General features: G+C 39.9%; 1 protein-coding gene across 1 annotated transcript in view; it reads right to left on the bottom strand.

Moving 5' to 3' along the window:
* The window catches only part of LOC125408675 (ATP-binding cassette sub-family G member 3-like), a 238,081-nt gene that overhangs the window by 14,858 nt on the left and 203,086 nt on the right, over positions 1–20,137 (bottom strand). Inside the window, exons 2-9 of the mRNA XM_087908802.1 lie at positions 18,714–18,935; positions 17,460–17,519; positions 16,087–16,201; positions 15,399–15,551; positions 8,856–8,992; positions 4,884–5,035; positions 3,644–3,748; positions 1,014–1,264 (exon numbers count right to left, since the gene is read on the bottom strand). Of these exons, the coding sequence (XP_087764928.1) occupies positions 1,014–1,264; positions 3,644–3,748; positions 4,884–5,035; positions 8,856–8,992; positions 15,399–15,551; positions 16,087–16,201; positions 17,460–17,519; positions 18,714–18,850 (1,110 nt within the window). The 5' untranslated portion in view covers positions 18,851–18,935. The remainder of the gene's footprint in view (positions 1–1,013; positions 1,265–3,643; positions 3,749–4,883; positions 5,036–8,855; positions 8,993–15,398; positions 15,552–16,086; positions 16,202–17,459; positions 17,520–18,713; positions 18,936–20,137) is intronic.

Raw genomic sequence — 20,137 nt, 5'->3', positions numbered from 1 at the left:
TAGGATCAGAAATGACAGTCAGTTCTGGTTGAACAGGGACAGGAATGTAGTTTCACAGTAGAGTGATTTTTTCACTAATGCCTACAAAATCATCATCATGAGATACAGTATAACTCTATTGATGAATATAGTATTGATGAGTATAGTGTATAACTCTATTGATGGCCCAATGAGCTGGAAGAACCACATTTCTGTGTGACATTTATGTTAAAATAACAGAAAATCTTAAGTCATGATGATCCTTGTTACAGAGCCAGTTTAAAGAAAAGCAGAACTTCACCTCCTCCCGGTTCCAGTTGGCTGACAGGGAAGAGCATTGTTTAGTCCAGTTACTGTGTGTGTGTGTGAGCTGCACTCTTTGAGTAGCTGCTGCCTTCACACACTGGACTCCTGACGAGGGAACAGCACTCTGCAGCGGGCTCATCTCAGGCAGTCGATGCTCAGGCTCCCTCAGAGCTGTTCTGTGGCCCTGTCTCCTCACCACATGATTTCAACCACAGACCAACCATCCTTTCCCTCTCCAGTCATCTCCACCCTTCTCTACTTAAACCTTCTCCAAGTCCATTCTCTCATCTGACAGGCTACAGTTCTATCTGTTTATCCAGTTACCATCTATCCACCCACATGGAAAGTTGCATCAGGAAAAAGCTTTTTTCTACTTTATTCTTTCCTAGACTTTGAACTTGTAGGACGCACTGGTGAATTAAAGTAGACAGGTATGAGGAGCTCACAGGTGTGCTGAATTTCTTCTTGCATTCCCTGAATTAAATTTCCTACTTGGATTAGTCATTATAGCTTCTATGAAAAAAAAACAAACAGAAACTTTTTCTGTAAGTAAAAACTTAATCATAATCTACTTGCTCTATTGAATATTTGTCTATGCCAGGCAGAGTGGAGACAACAAACACATGGAAGGGGGCAGAAGACAAATGTGGCCCTGCAATAGACTCACTCAGAAACAAATTGCTCCCACATGAGTTTTCACATACTATTAAAATAATTCATCAGATTACCTGGACCCTAGTGACCCATGGAAAACCCAGGCAATTTTTGAATGAGCGACGAATAATCCACCAAAGCTGATGCCAGAAAGGGGTGACACACGTGATCTCCTCCAAGGCTGAGCTCCTCCCTGACTTCTGTTTCCCCAAGAGTGAATCCAGTTCAGTTCTCATTTCGCAGTATAAGGAGGACTGGGCATACATATTGGCTAATTTTTCTGTGACTTGTTGCTGTATCTCAGAATGATCTTTATGTTCATCAGCTTTGGGATAAAAATGGATAAAGGTAAGAAACATAATAATTCAACTTTTTTTTCTGAGACAGTACTCATGAATAAGACATAAATTATGTATTAGTTTTTCTTTGCGGTAGTCCCATGTACCCTAGGCTGATCTCAAAGCTGCTCTGATGTCAAAGGTGACCTTAAACGTCTCCAGGTCCTCCTGTTTCTTTCTCAAGTGCTGAGATTACAGGCATGCACCCTCACACCCAGTTATGTGCTGCTAGGAACCAAACTCACGGCTTTGTGCACGCTATGCAAGCATTCTACTAGCTAAGCTACATCTTCAGCCCACCAAACTTTGAGCATAATGAAATTACTCCTGTGTAATTCTTCTCAGATTAGAAAAGTGTCCCTAACTGACCTGACTACTGTCATTACCCCATGGACACAGCAATCTGATAGGCCTTTTCCCACATGGACCCCAATTCTTAACCAAGTCCTCCTTCTCTTATGGATCTATACTTCTCTTTTTATTTTTTTCTATATTTCTTAATACAACAGTCTGGTCCATGCTTTCTGTCACTTGTGAATGTATAAACTGCCAAATATCTTGTTTTTGAAATAAACAAAGTCAGGATGTTGACATAGCCCTGTAATATCTACACTTAGGAGGTAATGTAGAAAGTGCACGCATTTAAGGCCACTCTGAATAAATAAGCAAACCATATCTAAAACAATGAAAAGAATGGCATGGCAAACAATAGCTACATTAACTTTTAAGCAGAAATTTCCTTTGTGACAATATCATATAAATTTTCTTTTGTAAATTAAATTGAAAAACACCCAGAACTAACAGACAGCAAAGTCTATTAGTTAATTTTAGACACTAAATTAACATGAAAGCTATTTCTCATGAGACACTTGGTTGTGAGACAGGGGCCATGATACCAGAGGACATGGCAGAGGAGCAGCAGGTGGTAATTGAGGTTACGGGAGTCGAACAAACCAGGAGGAAATCCCTTGATGAATAATCTCAGTTAGGCAAAGCCCCCCCTCCAGACCACAGATCCCTGGTTGTCTTTTGCTTCTGATTCCCCTTTGCCTGCTTGCTTTTGCTATCCTCCTCTGATATCTAACATGGTTGAATTGGGTGTGGGAAAATTCCACACTGCCTGTAAGATAATGTTTATCTCTTTGAAAACATCATGTTCTTCTGGAAAATTTTACCTGTGAATTATTATGAAGATGACTTTGTCCCTAAGCTGTACCTTCTAACTGATAATAATATACAGAACTTTCAAGAATAGAAGTATATATAAAGTTAGTTATGCTTTTCAGTCAAGACCTTTGAGCTCCACCTGAGAAACTACTTTAGATAACAGCTCAACTTAACGATTAAAGAAAAATTGAATTCTCTAGGAGTCAGACTGGCCCTAATTCTCTTCATGTTTAACAGATAAAGACACAGGTCTTGGTATCCGTGTACCCATCCCTGTTGTCAATTCTCCTGATATAAGAAATTATTGACAGATAGGTATACGCCCTGAGGATCTAAGCACAGCAGACTGATTGTCTTTTATGTACAAAAGCTTCGGTTTGTGATTCTCTTATTATTCCATGTGACACTGAATTTATAGTCATACATTAGAATAGGCACAGTATATGCCATGCCAGTCGGCAAGGGCGTGGTCTGTGAAGAGACAATTTCTCCCTGCTTAGGCTCTGTTGATCTTCAATATGTTACTTAAGACATAAATGTATATGGGATATTGGAATGACCTTGCTTTTAATCCTGTAAGAGAGATGGAAAACATGTCACCTGTATGCAACCACTTTATCAAACCCACTTTATCAAAACCACTTTACAGGATAGAGATTAAGATAAACAAATGTTTTTGGAAGTACTTTGATTCTGAAGAATCCATGTGAAGGATAATGATTGTTTTATTAAGGGAGTCTTGTGGCCATCCCATGACCTTGGTCACAGGACACCTCAGGCATACCTGGGGCTCTTAAATTATTTCTGTATTGCACACAATGCTTAATGAAATACTAGAGTCATGGAGGCATGTGATGCTCCCTTCACAAAGACATGTAGATTAAGTTTGGAGACCTTGGATTGAAGAAATTCTTTATGTAACAATTAATAAACATGCTTTAGTATGGCTCTGATGACACAGCCAGATTCACCCCAGTCAGTCCATCAGATGAGGCTGATGAATAAAGAAGGATATGACCAACAGAATGTGTGAGAGTCTTTCTTCCTAATCCCTTAGATAGAAAAGGTCTTAGCTTCACCAGCCCCATGGTTTCCCTCTAAACACTGAGCTGTCTAGAGGCTGATCCCTGAGGCAACAATCGTTGTATTTTAATGAAATAAATTAGGTAAAAATCTGTGACTCTAGAAGACTCACATACCTTCATGGCCGTCTTCCTCTGTGTCTAATAGAGCACAGAAATGATGTCCACTAATGATGTCCAGGAAGAAGTCTGCAGGGTTATTGTCGGAATCATAGTTGTAACCTACAAAGAAGGTGGACCATGAAGAGAAATATGAGGACCCTCTTTCAGAGAATGGGAAAGTAGGGTAGAGGAGACAGAATCTAAGAACTTCTTCCTCTTCTTGCCACTCCTGTCCACTATCTTAACCTTTTCTATTATATATACACTCATAGTATTTCAGCAATCTCTGTTTCACAGAACATTGTATACATGTGTGTGTTTATGTTGGTGTTATACATACATATACACATACACATATATAAAACACAGACACAGACAGATTAGACATAGCCTAGACATAGACAAAGACTACAAGACATTCACATAGACTAGACATGAAAGTAGACTAGACATAGATCTGGTCATAGAGGTAGACTGGACATGGGCATAGAATAGACGTAGACTAGACATAGATATATGAACACTTTCTGTGAAAGAATCACTTGAAATTGGCCTAAATTTTTATTGAACTCCATAGACTCACAAATGCTCACACATTTTTAAATGATAGCAAATATTTAAACCTATATTTGTACTCAAAGTAAATCATTCATAAATATACCCATATTTCTCTAAGATGAAATTGATGACATGACCCATTAAAATATGTCATCATCCAATCTGACTGAAAAAAAACAGGCAAACAAAAACATGAGTCCACAGAAGCCAGACTTGAGCCACTGCAACCTTCAGTCATTGCCTAAACCTAAAACAGAAAGTTACTGCTAAGTCACGTAACCTCTCCACAGCTCCTCTGAGTCAGGTCACACTAGGGAAAACTGAAAATCACCGTCTTCTGCTTGAGCAAGAACACAATGATGCTGGGCCTTTCCAAAGCTGTTCAAGTGTTGGATAACTGGGCCTGAGGCCAACATGTTAATTAAGAAGGTCACAATGAATAGGAAGCAGAATAAGAAACTCAGTAAATATGCTGAAACACAGGCATGATACAGGACAGGAGATAGGAAGGAGACCTGCACAGCAAGCCTGTGCTACACAAATAGCAGAATCCTGTCACCAAATTAACCGAAGGTATTTAAAATGGAGAAACCCACACATTGTAAGACTGCATGAGGGCCAAGCAGTATTCCTGAGAACCCCGTTCTCTCCCCAGATCCCATGAATGAAGGAGCTCTCACAGAAAAGCCAGCCATACCTGCAGATTTGAAGTACTCCAAAGCCCCCTGTGCAGGCCCGTGAAACATGACTTTTCCTGAGGCCACTAAGGTGAGGCTGTCAAACAGTCTGAAGATGGAGTACTGGGGCCGATCAATGGAGAAGATGATTGTCCGTCCCCTCATAGACATCCTAAGTTTAAACAGAAAAAAAGTCATAAGTCACTGAACAGAGGAACCTTGAGATTCTTGACAAAATATTTGTACTCTCTGTTCCCATTTCAGCTTGAATTCTCCTTAAAGACACCTCATCTTGCTTGTGTTATGCACCTGATAGAGAAACAAAGATCCAAGCTTTTTTTTTTAGGATTAGGACTTCTTGAAGTGTGGAACATCAGTAGTTCAAAGTCCACTCGAGTGTTACTGGCCCTGCATAGTCTTCTAGACACCGAATAGAAATATCTAGGAGTCAGTGCAGGGAATCCATATCATAAGCAGGCAGCCCAGGTGATTGACAGGTTCACTCAAGCTTGAGAAGCAAAGAAAACATTACAACTATGACTGTGAGCACAATTCCCCCTCAATGATTCACACTTTCTGTCTCTTCACAAATTGGTGTTCACTGTTCTGATTATGTGACTCACATTCCTAACCACTTGCTTTTCTGCTAAACACTTCAGCAATAACCTCATTTTACTTTTCACAATATCAACATGAGGCAATTCTAATACAATTTTCTCCTTTGTGTTGATAAGGTCTTGTGGGATTTAATTCCATTTAGCCAATGACTTTTGGGGAAGCAAGGCCTAGAACATGGTCTTGTCTGCATAAGTGACCTCTTGTGAACTGAGAGAGAGGGGCCATGCTCTTTCTATTGCTGTATCTTCCTCCCTCCCCACACCCCTCTCTCTCAGAGAGTGAGCAAGCAACAACTGGTTCATATGCCCCTGGGCAGAATGGCAGGAGACAGACACTGGATCATGGCAAAATCTAATTTGTTTTGTATCAGTGACTGTTTATCCCCATTTTAGACCTTAATAAAATCTTGAGATTCTTCAACGTAAGTCTTAAAAGGTGAAGCAACAGTTCAAGAGGTCAGTTAGTGAGGGGAAAAACTGGGATTGGAAGTTGGTTTAATTACATGATAGGAAAAATAAACTGAATGACTATTTCAGGAAGTCATATCTTACGTTAGGAGAACCAATAACCCAAAACAGTACATTAAAACTTCTTTGAAAATATGGTTTTAAAAGCTGGGAATGGTGGCATATCTGTACTGGACTGACCAGCTCAGTTACCACTCAGGCACATGTCCAGGGCTTTGAGTTTTGCCCAACCCAACATGTACCCCATCTGTGACCTGATGTAAGGCATGTAGGGTGTGCTGAGGGTGAAGTGTGGATATGGGGGGACTGACTGGGAGTTGCATGGTATTGGGGTGCATGATGTGAAATTCCCAAAGAATCAATAAAGAATTATGTTTTGTTTAAAGCTGGGTATGGTTTCATATCTGTAATATCCCAGAACTTGGGAGGACCAGGAGTTCAAGGCCCACCGAGATTACTTAAGACTCTGTTTCATTAACACATACAGAAAGAACAAAAAAGTGAGAGTGAGGGAAGAACAGATTAAGGAATAAAGGGAGGGGGTAGGGAGAGAGGAAAGGAGGGAAGCAAAAAGAGAGAATGAGCGATCAAGGCATGGTAGTGCACACCTTGAATTCCAGCAGGACAACCTTGGTAACCAGGAGATAAGAGCACAATAATGGCCTAATAGCCGATTGTTTTCCTGACAGACTATTCATAAATCACAAGAGAAAAAGCTAAAATTTAGTATTATATAACCAGGAACCACAAACACACTAAGATGTTCAAAATTCAAGCAAGGCAAGCAATATGGCTCAGTGGGTAAAGGCACTTGATGCCAAGTCTCAAGACTTGATCTCCATCCCCAGAACCAACTGTGTGAAAGAAGAAAAGCAAGCCCCTCAAGGTTTCCTGTGACCTCTAAAAACATGCTACACACACACACACACACACACACACACACACACACACACACACACACACACGATAGATAGATAGATAGATAGATAGATAGATAGATAGATAAATAGATGATAGATAAAATGAAAAAAATACTAAAATGATTCTACCACAAGGATACTCTTCATGGGGTATTAAGACCAAGGAGAGAGGCTGGAGAGATGGCTCAGCGGTTAAGAACATTGCCTGCTCTTCCAAAGGTCATGAGTTCAATTCCCAGCAACCACATGGTGGCTCACAACCATCTGTAATGAGGGCTGATGCCCTCTTTTGGCCTTCATGCATACACACAGACAGAATATTATATACATAATAAATTTAAAAATATTTTAAAAAAAGACCAAGGAGAGCACAACATATCAGGGCCTGCATCTGCTCCCAGAACTCTGGGATAAACCATAATTGGGATGACCCCATACCATGCACTAATACAATCAATGGCATAAGACACAGGGACAGAGAGAAGCATTTCACATGGGAACACGAGCAAGAAACTGGTCTTAGAGAGTATGCTGAAGCAGACAGGAAAGGGGACAGACAGGGAAGGGGGTGACACCCGAGGTGTCTGCAGACTAGTAGGCGGCAAGGCGCCAGTAGTTGACTTCATCACTGGAAAGGCACAACAGTGAACTGATCTTGGTTCTTAGAGGGATAGGAAGAGGTATGTAAGGACCATGGTGACAGAACAAAGCAAAGAACAGAGAGAAGAAAGGAAAGACAGAGAGTACAGCAAAGTTAAATGGCCTGGAGCCTAGGTCATGGGAATGGGGTAGTCCTTACATGGTTCTTGGAGTTAGCCAGTCAGTTTGAAATTCAATTAATGTCTAAAATGTACAAAACCCAACACTTACAGATTTTCTTTAAATATTTCAACCACAGACGTATTTTGTGAGAGAAGAAAATAAAATTTCTTTTACTCATACTTCCCTAGGTTTAGGACCAAGACCTTAGCAATCATTCCTCACATCACATCCAAGGCCAATTTTAGAGATAATGCTGTTTATCTATATTCGAAGCTACCTAGAGTCTACGATTTCCTAGCAAAAGAACCTCTACATCTCAGCCTCCTGCTGAAATCTTGCACTCTCATAGTGCAGCTGCAGAACCTTCCCCATGATGCATTGCTCTGCTCTAAACTCAGAAGCTTTCCCACATGCCCTGCCATGGAAAACCTTAGTCCTTACAGTGGACCAGGGTATCTAGGCAATCTACATCCAACCCGATCAACCCCTCCATTCAGTTGTGAAGTTAGAGAGCTGAACTGTGTCCTTCCAAGGACTCATTTGTGGAATACTTTACATCTAAGAACTTAGAATATGACTATAAGGGGAGAGAAAGTCTTTAAAAAGATAATAAAATTTAAATGATAATACTAGTATGCCATAGAGTAAAGGTGTCCTTTTCCTTTGAGATCAGGGCATAAACACATAGAGAGAAGATATCAAGCACAACCCAATGACCCAGGCCTCAGCAGACACAGCCTATAGATACCCTAATTTCTGGCATTCGGGATCCAGAACTGTAAGAAATGTAACTTCTATCAAGTCATCCAGCCTGTGGTGTCTTTAGCTGTACACTAGTAATCTTCCTTCTCCTTGGGCCACCAGGTTCTGGTCCACCCTGTCTCTCTAATGTTCCAGACACACCAAACATGCTTTGCCTCAAAATAAATAGGTTTTCTCTCCAATCTGTATTTTGTTCGGATCTCACCAGCACATCCCCAGCTCACTTGACCAATGCTTGTGTGCTATGGGTACATGCTATTTAAAACAGTCTCCACCTTCACCACAGCCATCTTCCCTATGCTCTTGTCTCATTGTTCTTGATGTTTATTCCTTATTAATTCAAGTTTCTTTCTAATAAACAAGGAAGAAGTTTTGTAGATTACCTCTGAATCTCCTGCACCAAAAATACACACATGTGATCAGGTATTAAGAGAATAAAACTCAATGTTCCTTCAGCACTTACCTTCTCAGGACCGAGATGACATCAGTAGAAGTGCTCCAGTCTAAGCCAGTGGTGGGATCATCCAAGAACAAAATGGGATGCTCGGTGACCAGCTCCATGGCTATACTGGTCCTTTTCTCAAGCTCTATAGAGCTGGGCTAAAGCAACAATGACCATCATTATCAACAAGAACATCCACAGCCATTGTCAATTGGTGAACTAGCCTATTCTAGCAATAAAAGATTTTGTTATATCACTATCATGAGGAACAAAAATATGTGCACCTAGAAAAAGAAGAAGGTTTTCCAAGTGAGTAGAAAGAGGCTCAGGACAGACTTGACATGAAGCCTGTGTTAATGGCTGTTACTGTTTGTTCCTTATCATGTTACATATTTTAGGTAATGAGTTATCACACTCAAAAGCTGGCAGAGTGAATTCTCTGTCTGAGCAATGAGAAGATGAACTATCTCTAGAAATTTAGTACTCATTTAACAACCTTCCAACACACATACACACACATATACACATGCATAGACCCACACACATACAGATACACACACACACATACACATTTATAGACAGACACACAGAGATATAGATACACTCACTACTTTTTTCAAAACTTTCACATTTCCATATTAGGGTCTTTTCAACTCTCTTAAGACTTCATGAATTGACATTATTCAACTGTACAGCACCACAGAACTAAGGACTCATCCTTCTAGACAAATTCAGGAGGTTGTATTGTCTATAGATCAAACTGGCAGAGTCTTTGTACCAGCCACTGTCATGTGTAAAGTGAGAAGGAATATCAAGGATTATGGGGACACAAAACTAGGGAACAATTCTTTCCAAACATGATAACCAAAACCATGGTAAATTCCTACTGATAACATACAACAAAGGATGTTTGAGGAATATAGATAAATGTGGTCAGACAAGGATAAGGATATAAAGAAATCATTAATTTTCATAGTTAAGAACAGAGTTTATAGCTTAGAGTAATGTTTCCTTTGTATTTTAATAAGTAAAGCTTGCCTGACGATCAGAGAGTAAATCAGTACCACTGATCAGCCTTACAGAACAGGCAATGGTAAAACACACCTTTAATCCCGGCAGCTGGTGTGGAAGAATTGTCTGTATTCTGTCAATCATATTTTAATAAAATGCTGATTGGCCAGGCAGGCAGTATAGGCAGGTCAACCAGACAGGAAGTAGAGGCGGGGCAATGAGAATAGGATAAGGCTAGGGAGGAGGAAACTCCCTCTGCCATTCCTGCGCAGACCACTGAAGAGGCAGCATGTAAGCTGTCACAGTTGAAAAAGGTACGGAGCCATTATGGCTAACATAGATGAGAATAATGGGTTAATATAAGTTATAAGAACTAATAAGTAGCCTGACCTAATGGGCCAATCAGTTTATAACTTATAGAGATCTCTGTGTGATTGATTTCCTTGGGGTTTGCCAGCTGGGGGGTACCGGGCGGGACAGAAACCCCAACAAGCCGGCCCCCTTCATCTAACAGGCAGCCACACTAGTTTGCCACAGAAATTGGACAGTAGTAGCTCACAACTTTAATCCCAGCCCTAGAGAGAACGATATAAGATGGGAGGAGACAGCTCTCACACACAGTCTCATCTGAGATTCCTGGAGGCAGGCTCCTCATTTCATAGGGAGGTAGAGGGAAGAGCCACGGGCTGGCTGTTTTGGTTTTCTGACATTCAGGCTGAACCCCAATTTCTGTCTCTATGTTTTTATCAATTGTACTACAATAGGTAAGCAGATGTCCTTGTATTTATGGATGAAAAGTAATTAAGTACTCAGGAGTAAGGAACCACCTAATGTTCTGTTAAAATGTTGCACTGAGAACAGCTTTAGTGAGTATGCTGTGGTGAGTCCACAAGTACTATTCAGTAAAAGTACCGCTGACGGACCATTAGACAAATTCACACAAAAAATATTATATTGTGAAGAACCTGTTTTTCAGAACTTCGGGAACTCCTGTCTTTTGGATAAATCACTTTAATTCTGTAGAAACCTCATGGGATCATAGCACTTCTTCTAAAGTGTAAACCTGACTCTTCCTGTAGGGTAACCAGATACCTCCCTCAACACCATGAAGCCTGATGTGAAAGCATTCACTCAGTCAAACCTTCATTCTCCTAGCCAAAGTCTACATAAAAGTAACCCCCCACAAGTTTCTTTATTGACAGCACTCACTGATAAGTAAGGAGACTCAAACAGGAGGCAGTATGTCTGCTCTAACAGCAGACTCTGGAAGTTGTAAACTACTGGCCCTTTCCTCTAACCTAACAAGATATTAATATTCTGTTAACAGAAGATCATAGCCCAGTAAACTAACTGTTTTTACGTTTACCCCTAGAGACACAGGACAAAGTCGTGAGTCCATAAATCAATCTCAGAAATCAGTCCTCACTTGGATATTGTCAGGTACCCTGCTGGAATCAAAAGTTTTCAAAACCTCCAAAAAACTCCCTTTTAGCTCAGCCAGCTGAACACTAATGCCAATCAAGTCATAGCTACCAACAGTGTGATCACAGCCACCAGGGAAGAAAGCAGAAAGACCAGAGAACACAACCACTGTTGTGTTTTTCAGCAATTAATCATTAACTTCTAGTTATAATTAAGAAATATGGGGGTTGGAGAGATGGCTCAGAGGTTAAGAGCTCTGGCTGTACTTCCAGAAGCCCTGAGTTCAATTCCCACAACCACATGGTGACTCACAACCATCTACAGTGAGATTTGGTGCCTTCTTCTGGCATGCAGGCAGAACACTGCATTCATGATAAATAAATGTTTAAGAAAAATGTAGTTAGTGTACAAAAACTTCTTAGAATTCTGTAGTGATTAAAAAGTCCCATTATTAATTGATATCCTCCTGATATCGGCTGGAGAGCTTCACAGTCATTGCCGTCACTAAGACATAAGGTGCCTCTTTGTCAGATTCCCCAGTTTTTGTGAGTCTGTGAAAATGCATGCTCAATACTTCATTACCAACTATGAAACTGCTAACTTGTCTGTATGCCTATAAAAACTGAAAACTTTGTGGAGAATGACTTTTCTCCTCTTCCTCCTCCTCCTTCTCCTCCTCCTCCTCCTCCTCTTCTTCTTCTTCTTCTTCTTCCTCTTTGTCTTCGCTACCTTCCCCAAGGAATAAAGAAACACACAGGAGGAACATGTTCTAGTCCATCAGTTTGTACTACCCATCAGATCATTTCCCCAGCCAGTTTTCACCTGCCATAGGGAATCTTTCCTGGACCCTGTGGGGTTGTGGAGGATGGTACCTAAGGCTCCATGATAGTATGCTATTCTAAACACTGGGATCCCAGGAGGCTGGCATTAGCAAGTGTACTATTGTGCTGTTTTTATAACAGTCTTTTACAGTAACCACATATTGCCACGACATTTCTTAGAACAAAATCTTATGAAACGCTGAAGAGAAGACTAGGCATGGAAATGCACTTTCCGCACACCTGAAGCCTGGGTTCAGTCCCTGGAACTCACATATAAAGCTACATGCAGTCATGCGGTGACAGGCATCTGCAATGGGAGATGCACTAGGAGCATCAGGCATGCGTGTAGGGCATCGGCATTATAATACAGATGCTGACTCACAAACAAGGTGGGAGGAGAGAACAGATTTGTGACAAAGGTGTCCTATGACTTCCCTGTGTGTGGTATGGCATTCAGGAGTACACGGACAGACAGACAGACAGACAGACACACACACACACACACACACATTCATGCATGCACACGTGTTCACACACACATCTTTTCTGAAAGATATCATTAAGAAATTATATTAAAATTCTTGCAATCTATCACATTGTATGACTTTTGAGAAGTTAATATCTTCTTATGTTGTCCTTCATCTTTTCTGAAAGATATCATTAAGAAATTATATTAAAATTCTTGCAATCTATCACATTGTATGACTTTTGAGAAGTTAATATCTTCTTATGTTGTCCTTTATAGAACAAGTAAGAAACTGAGAGCAATGACTATATATTGTTAAAAATAAAGCATAAATGACCTATTGTAAACATAAAACTATGTAAATAAACAGAGCAAAACATACAAAACTCCATCACTCAGGATAAAAGAAAGTGTGGTAAACATCAGCTTTTATATTATTCTTTTTCTTCTTCTTCTTCTTCTTATTATTATTATTATTATCATCATCATCATCATTATCATTGTCATTATTATAAAATTTCACCTCCTCCCATTTCCCTCCCCCTTCCCCCACCCCTCCCCTTTTCTCTCCAGTCCAAAGAGCAGTCAGGGTTCCCTGCCCTGTGGGAAGTCCAAGGTCCTCCCCCCTCCATCCAGATCTAGGAAGGTGAGCATTCAAACAGACTAGGCTCCCAAAACGCCAGTACATGGAGTAGAATCAAAACCCAGTGCCATTTTCCTTGGCTTCTCAGTCAGTCCTCATTGTCAGCCACGTTCAGAGAGTCCAGTTTGATCACATGCTCCATCAGTCCCAGTCCAGTTGGCCTTGGTGAGTTCCCATTAGATCAGTCCCACCATCTGAGTGGGTGGGTACACCCCTTGCAGCCCTGACTTCCTTGATCATGTTCTCTGTCCTTCTGCTCCTCATTTGGACCTTGGGAGCTCAGTCCAGTGCTCCAATGTGGGTCTCTGTCTCTATCTCCGTCTATTGCCAGATGAAGGTTCTATGGTGATATGCAAGATATTCATCAGAGTGGCTATAGTATAGGGCCAGTTCAGGTGCCCTCTCCTCAGCTCCTCAAGGAACAAGCTGGGGATATTTCCTTGGACACCTGGGAACCCCTCTATTCTTGTCAACAAGACAAACATCTCATAAAGATCTGTGGAGAAGGATTGTGGGAATCAGCAGCCAGTACCTTCTTATTCCTCACTGCCTCTAAGGAGGAGATACCACAGGAGTTAATCCATGAAAATCCTATTCTGGGACATTTATTTTCATCCATATATACAAATATCTACTCAGCAAACATATTTATTCAATCTTCTCAATAAATTGATATTATTGTGAGAGGCAAGATTATTTGGAAGAGATAAGAAGAGGGAAAGAACCATAATATTATAATCCTAAGTGTATAATAAATACAGTACCTAATCAGGTTCTATAAACAATGTAATAATAAAGTACAGTTGGGGAATGTGAATGGTTATAACCTGACAGGGCTGAGGATATCAGGATTTATTGTATTTTGATAGTTAAGAATAGAATTATTAAGATAAGCAAATGTCCTTACCAATCATGTATAAAAAACTAAGTATTCAGGAATGAAATAATATAAAATATTCTTTTTAAATATGTCAGTAGGAAACTAGTTAGCTATTACAACCTTCGGCTGTGAAGCTCACCACTTGTCTATTACCTTCCCTGATCCTGGACAAATCTCAACAGGAAGAGTCACTTGGTCTCTTTGTTGCTACACTTGCCCAAGGTTGTATCTATAAAACCTTACACAGGGTCATGGAATAAATATTGATAAGAGATAAAGAAGCAGGGAATGAGGGTAGAAACACATCCTGGTTGTCTGGGTAGTTGCTCATATAAAAGTTTAAAAGGGAGCCAAGGGTTTTATTTCAGTACAAAGTTGAAAAATACAGTTGACCATTGTAGGGAAGCCAAGACATGAAGCTGCTGCAGCTGGTTACATCCAGTCAAGAACACAGAGAGAACGGATGCATGCCTGTACTCAATTCACTTTTTCTATTCGCACGACACCCAGGACCCCAAACCAAAGTATGGAGCTGCCTAAGTGGGCAGGGTCTTTCCCCCCTGCTTAACTTAATCAAGACTATCACCTACAGAAATGCAAACAAGTCAACCTGACTATAATTCCTCATTGAGACTCTCTGCTAGATGATTCCATGTGATACTAAACTGTGTCAAGTTGACAGTTAAAACTATCAATCACAAGTAAGGATGAGATAAAAACACAAGAAAAAAGGCTACAGAAAATAGCAAGCACTACATATGTGAGAAGTAAAAGCTAAAATGACCAAGGACAACCTTAGAGGGAAATAAATGCAGAGTGAACACAGAGCCAGAGTTCTCCATCTCATGTCCTGTGTCAGAAACAACAAGGGACAAGTCCTCTAGGGGAAGAGACAATAAACCGAAGAAAGCACTTGTCCAATTCTCTAAAGAGTCAAGAGTTTAAGGCTGAGGGAAGAGAAGGCTCATGTGAGGAGCATTTGGAAATGGCCATGAGAGGAACACTCTTCCCTGCTAGATCACAGTCTATTACCATAAAAATAATTAATTAACCGTTGCTAAGAAGGCTTCCCAGCTTAGTTTTCTTTTACATCTTGTAACCAGTCACCTCATTAACACAGAGAGCAGCCACTGTGACTACATACATTATATGGAACTGCTGACACAGAGTCATATAATCCACTCATGTATCTCCCTCTCCCTCTCCCACTTCTCCTTCTCTCTCTCTCTCTCTCTCTCTCTCTCTCTCTGTCTCTCTCTCTGTCTCTCTCTCTCTCTCTCTCTCTCTCTTCTGAGTCTTTCAAGACTTTTCTGCACATTACCTTAACATTTGACTCTTTATCTAGATGCAGAAGTTCAAGGACCTCATTAACTCGTCTTCTCTTTTCATCTCTTGTCATAGTCATTGGCAGTCGAAGAGCAGCTGAGAACTCTACGTTTTCTCTCACAGTCACCGTGAGCATCACCAAGTCATTCTTAAGGTTAAATAGAATTTCAATTAAATAGAGTGATCAGATAAACAATCATTCTAACAAATGTAACCTAGTCCTCATATAAAATATACACAATGTAATACTGTCCTAAAAAATAAGCTTTCAATTTTACTAATTTCAAGTAGAGAACCTGATGTACTCATTTTCACCCCTCCCATTTGCCTTCCAAGAAGAGCACAGGAATTTTGGTGATGTCTACCTTCAATTAATTGCAGAAAACTTCTAAGCAGTGAAGAAAGATGAAAAAAGACAAAATTAGACAACTGTTGCCTCTATAGAATTAAATCACAGTTGCAGTTACTAATACTGTGCCACAGATGTCATACTCCAATACCTGTCCATCTTCCTATTTGATAATGTCACCCTCAGGCTAATGAGTCATTGTGAAAAGCCAGTGTAGAGAAAATAAGGCCTTACTGTGTCATATAATGAACTGGAAGAACACAAGTATATTAGCTGAGCATCTAACCACATGGAATTAGGAGAAATCTAAAATTACAAACCCACCAACACTTACCCATGGCACATAACCGGAAGTACATTTGAAATTAGCAGGTCGGGGTTTTCCATTTATCAAAATATCTCCTGATAATCCTTGTGGATCTTCCCTTGCAGCTAAGACATCTAATAACCTACAAGAATTACATATGTTGTGTGGTTTACTTCCTCCCTTCAGTAACAGCTATCAGCTTTCAGATACTCAAAATAAAAATGCTGCATGAGTTTAACTGAAGTCACACACACACACACACACACACACACACACACACACACACACAAACACTCCTTTCTGATAAGTTTGTGTCTTAATACAGATCAGAATTATGATGAAAGACATGATCAATAGGTATGCCTCTCCCTACGATCTGACCTTTGGGACTCAAGCATAACTGTGCTGCTGTAGTCTGAGAATTAGGCTATGATTTCTTGTCTCCAGAAAACTCTTCCATCTTTCTAAATCTAATATTACTTTCACCACATTAAATATGACCCAACACCTCATGCCAATCACTCTATCATTTCCTAGAAGTAAAGTGACTTATTAAGACTTTCTGCTCTTGGTGTAAATTTAGAATACATCCATCTGCATGTTATCCACAGCACACAGGACCATATTCACACTACTCACTCACAAACAGACTCACACAGTAATCAAATAACTCATTTTTATAGCACAGAAACTGGATACAAAGTGAAACACAATTAATAAAAACTCAGAAACAGATATTGGGGTTCAACCTGAAGACCAGAAAAGCAAAACAACCAATCACTAACTCTAACATGGTCCTGTTGTGGGAACTCCATTAGCCAATAGCCTTTAAGATACTGTGTCACTTTGGGTGTGGTCTCCTGTACTATAAGTGCAGACAAATTGAAAGTGTTCCTCCTTTTCTGCTGGATTTAGTTCCAGTCCCCATCACAGAAAGAGGACTGTGGATAGCTACCCTTACTGGGAGTTTATCCCCAAATTAATAAACTCCATTCTGGGCTATTGTAGAACTCTTAGATACTACTACACAACCTCAGTTCAAAAATGGTGATCCAGCCTCCAGGAATCTCAGAATGAGACAATGTATGAGAGCTGTTTCCTCCTGTTTTATAATCCTCTCTTGAACTGGAATTAAAGGTGTGCACCACTACTGCCCAGTTTCCTATAGCAAACTAGTGTGTCTACTTGCTTTAAAACTGTGTGTCACTTTGGCTACTGAGATTAATCTGTATGTCACTGTGACTACTGACATTAGAGGTGTGTGCCATTGCTGCCTGGTCTGTAAGGCTGGTCAGTATGACTATTTTACTTTTCTAATCTTCAGGCAAGTTTTATTTATTAAAATACAAGTGAAATATCACTACGACAAAGGACTTTTGTATGTTTCCCATTATACTCACCAAGATCTACTCCCATCTTGCGGTCCCATAATTGCATTGAGGCCAGGTTTCATGATTCCACTGAAAACACAAAATTATACTGGTTGATTTTTTATGTAAAGGTAGTTATATTAGTTTAGGGTCTATGCTTAATATGCTATTGAAGTTTAATGAAATTGTACACAGAAAATAAGTGCAAACTCATAAAATTAAAACATTATTAGAAGCTTATTACTTGTAAAAGATGTCATTTATTTGCTAGTGGAAACTCATCAAAACTATCTCAGATATCACAAACATTTGCTGTTTATTATTTAAGAACTTGTCTTCTGGGGAACATGGTGTGTCTAAGATAAGTGCTCCTTGAAAAAAGTAGCAGTTTCTCATGAAGACTCCATTACACACACGGCCTTTATGTGTCGAGTATACAACAGCTTCTTACTACTGTTTTATGACTAACATCTTCACATAACCCTGCTCGCTGCCTCATAGATTTCATCACAAGAAACTAATGATTCACGGGACATCAGTACTAATGTAATTGCTACTAAAATAGAATCAAATCAAAATCAATGCATCTAAAGTAAAAATTCAAACATTAGAAAGATGCACTCAGAGTACAGTAGGGCATTGCCAAGTTTAACACTGAAAACAACAAAAAACAAAACACCACCTTAATCAAAATAGAAAAACTAAATATATACCCATAAAATGATGATTTCCTTCCCTAATAAAGAGATTAGAATAAGCTCAGTTAAAATTGGGAGACATCCCTCAAGTACAGGACATTATTTATTGATGTATAGGTTCAGCACAAACACAAATTATGTCCAGAGAACCTGATTTATTGATTCAGAGTAGTGAATATTCAAATTGAAAGAGGCATAGTTTTTTATTCTTATAGAAAACTTAGCTACAACAGACAGGAGAATCTCAGGACCCTTGCAGTCTGCTAGCCTAGCATAACCAGCAGTGAGCAATGAGCGACTCTGTGTGTCACACAGAAGAAGTTGAAGACCAGTGCTCAGAGTTTCCCTCTGACAGCCTTGTGCTATGGGTGTGTCATAGTATTCACACATCTGCACATATGAACATACATATACACTTAAACACAAACATAAACACATATATATGCATATACACATACACTTATACATACACATAAACAGACATATACATATATACACACAAACACCCAAAGTTTATAGATGATAGAGAAAGTTTGTGTTTATTGAAAAGTTGCTCAATGCTGTGGTCTCTGTTTCATGCACGTACCTGATATTTGATAGTCTTTCTATCACACGTGTTTTATTACAAAACAGAAAGCCACGCCGCACTGTTTCTCGGTAGCTGATGTTATGAAAACTTAGCACAGCCTCTCCAGTCAATGTGTTCTGGTCACTGCTGTCCATTTCAAGACAGTCACTGGGATTTCTTTCTGTCACTAGAATTGCAACAGGGTCAATATTGGGAGATATCTCCAGAAGTTCTTCCTTCCTGTAGAAAGAACAGCAATAGTAAGCTGACGGTCCACACAAACAGCTTTATTACACAAAGCAGCACACTTAGGATTGTTTAAACTGTGTATTCATAGGCAGATTCCTTTGTGATGAACAGTTTATATGGCTATGATTACCTAAAGACCCAATGAGAACTCTACATGACTAAGTACATAGACTCCCCATAGATACCAAATTCCTAAGAAACAAATGATCACTAACAAGTAGATCATAATTATTATTCAGAATTCATAAAGGAAGAAGGCAACATATAAGGGGTTAGACTTCTCTTACTTCAAAAGCATCATATGGTTAATATAAGTTCAGAGGCAGAATACATTACCAATATCACCACCTATGCTGTGTATACATGTGTTTGGTGTGTGCATATGTGCATGTGTGTGAGTGTGTGCCTGTATTGTATATTTTGTATTATGGGGTATGGCATAATAACAAGTTGAACTTCCATAGCTATCTGGAGAAATTTGTGACTATTTCCAGCTTCCAACTGCACCTCTGATCATTAAGAATCTTCACACAGTCAACAAGGTGAATGCTGACAATGGCATCATCGTTGACATATGGGTATGCTGAAATCTAGGAAGACTCAAATTTTAAAATGACAGGGACAAGGACACCAAATCAGTAACTAAGCGGTATAATACTTCTAAGGAAAAACAATACAAATGAAGATTAAATGTCGCTTTTCACAAGTTACTAATATTTGCTTTAAAGTAAGACCTTTAGTGAACTGAGCAGTGAAACAGTTTAAAATACCATCAGCAACACAGCCAGATTTCCTTCCTAAGAACTGACATCTTGGGTGGAGAGCTCCTGCCTATGAGGAACCAGCTGCTCAGGCAAGCCTCCTCCAGGAGCATCCTTAAAGCAGACAGGGTGGGAGCAGCTGTGTGAAGAGCTCTGATGACAACCAAAGCAGCCAGGTTTGAGGGACAGCAGCAGTGAAGCCAGCCACACCTGTTCTGCCCTTCCCCCTGCAATAAGCACATCAAAATCACCCAAGTACATGTCCAAAACCAGAAAAGACAGGAAAACAAAATCTGCTAAACACATCTGCCAGAAGCTCTGTTATTCTTGAGGAAAAGTATTAGCAGTCTGTCACTAGGCAAACTTGGAGCCTCAGAACAATGCCATTATCAAAACACTGTACTCTGAGATCCAGAAGGCTTAGGCTTTGGG

This window comes from Myodes glareolus, chromosome 8 (genome assembly GCF_982192425.1).
Source record: "Myodes glareolus chromosome 8, mMyoGla1.1, whole genome shotgun sequence".
NCBI classification, from domain to species: Eukaryota; Metazoa; Chordata; class Mammalia; order Rodentia; family Cricetidae; genus Myodes; species Myodes glareolus.
This window is presented reverse-complemented; position numbering and strand designations above follow the sequence as displayed.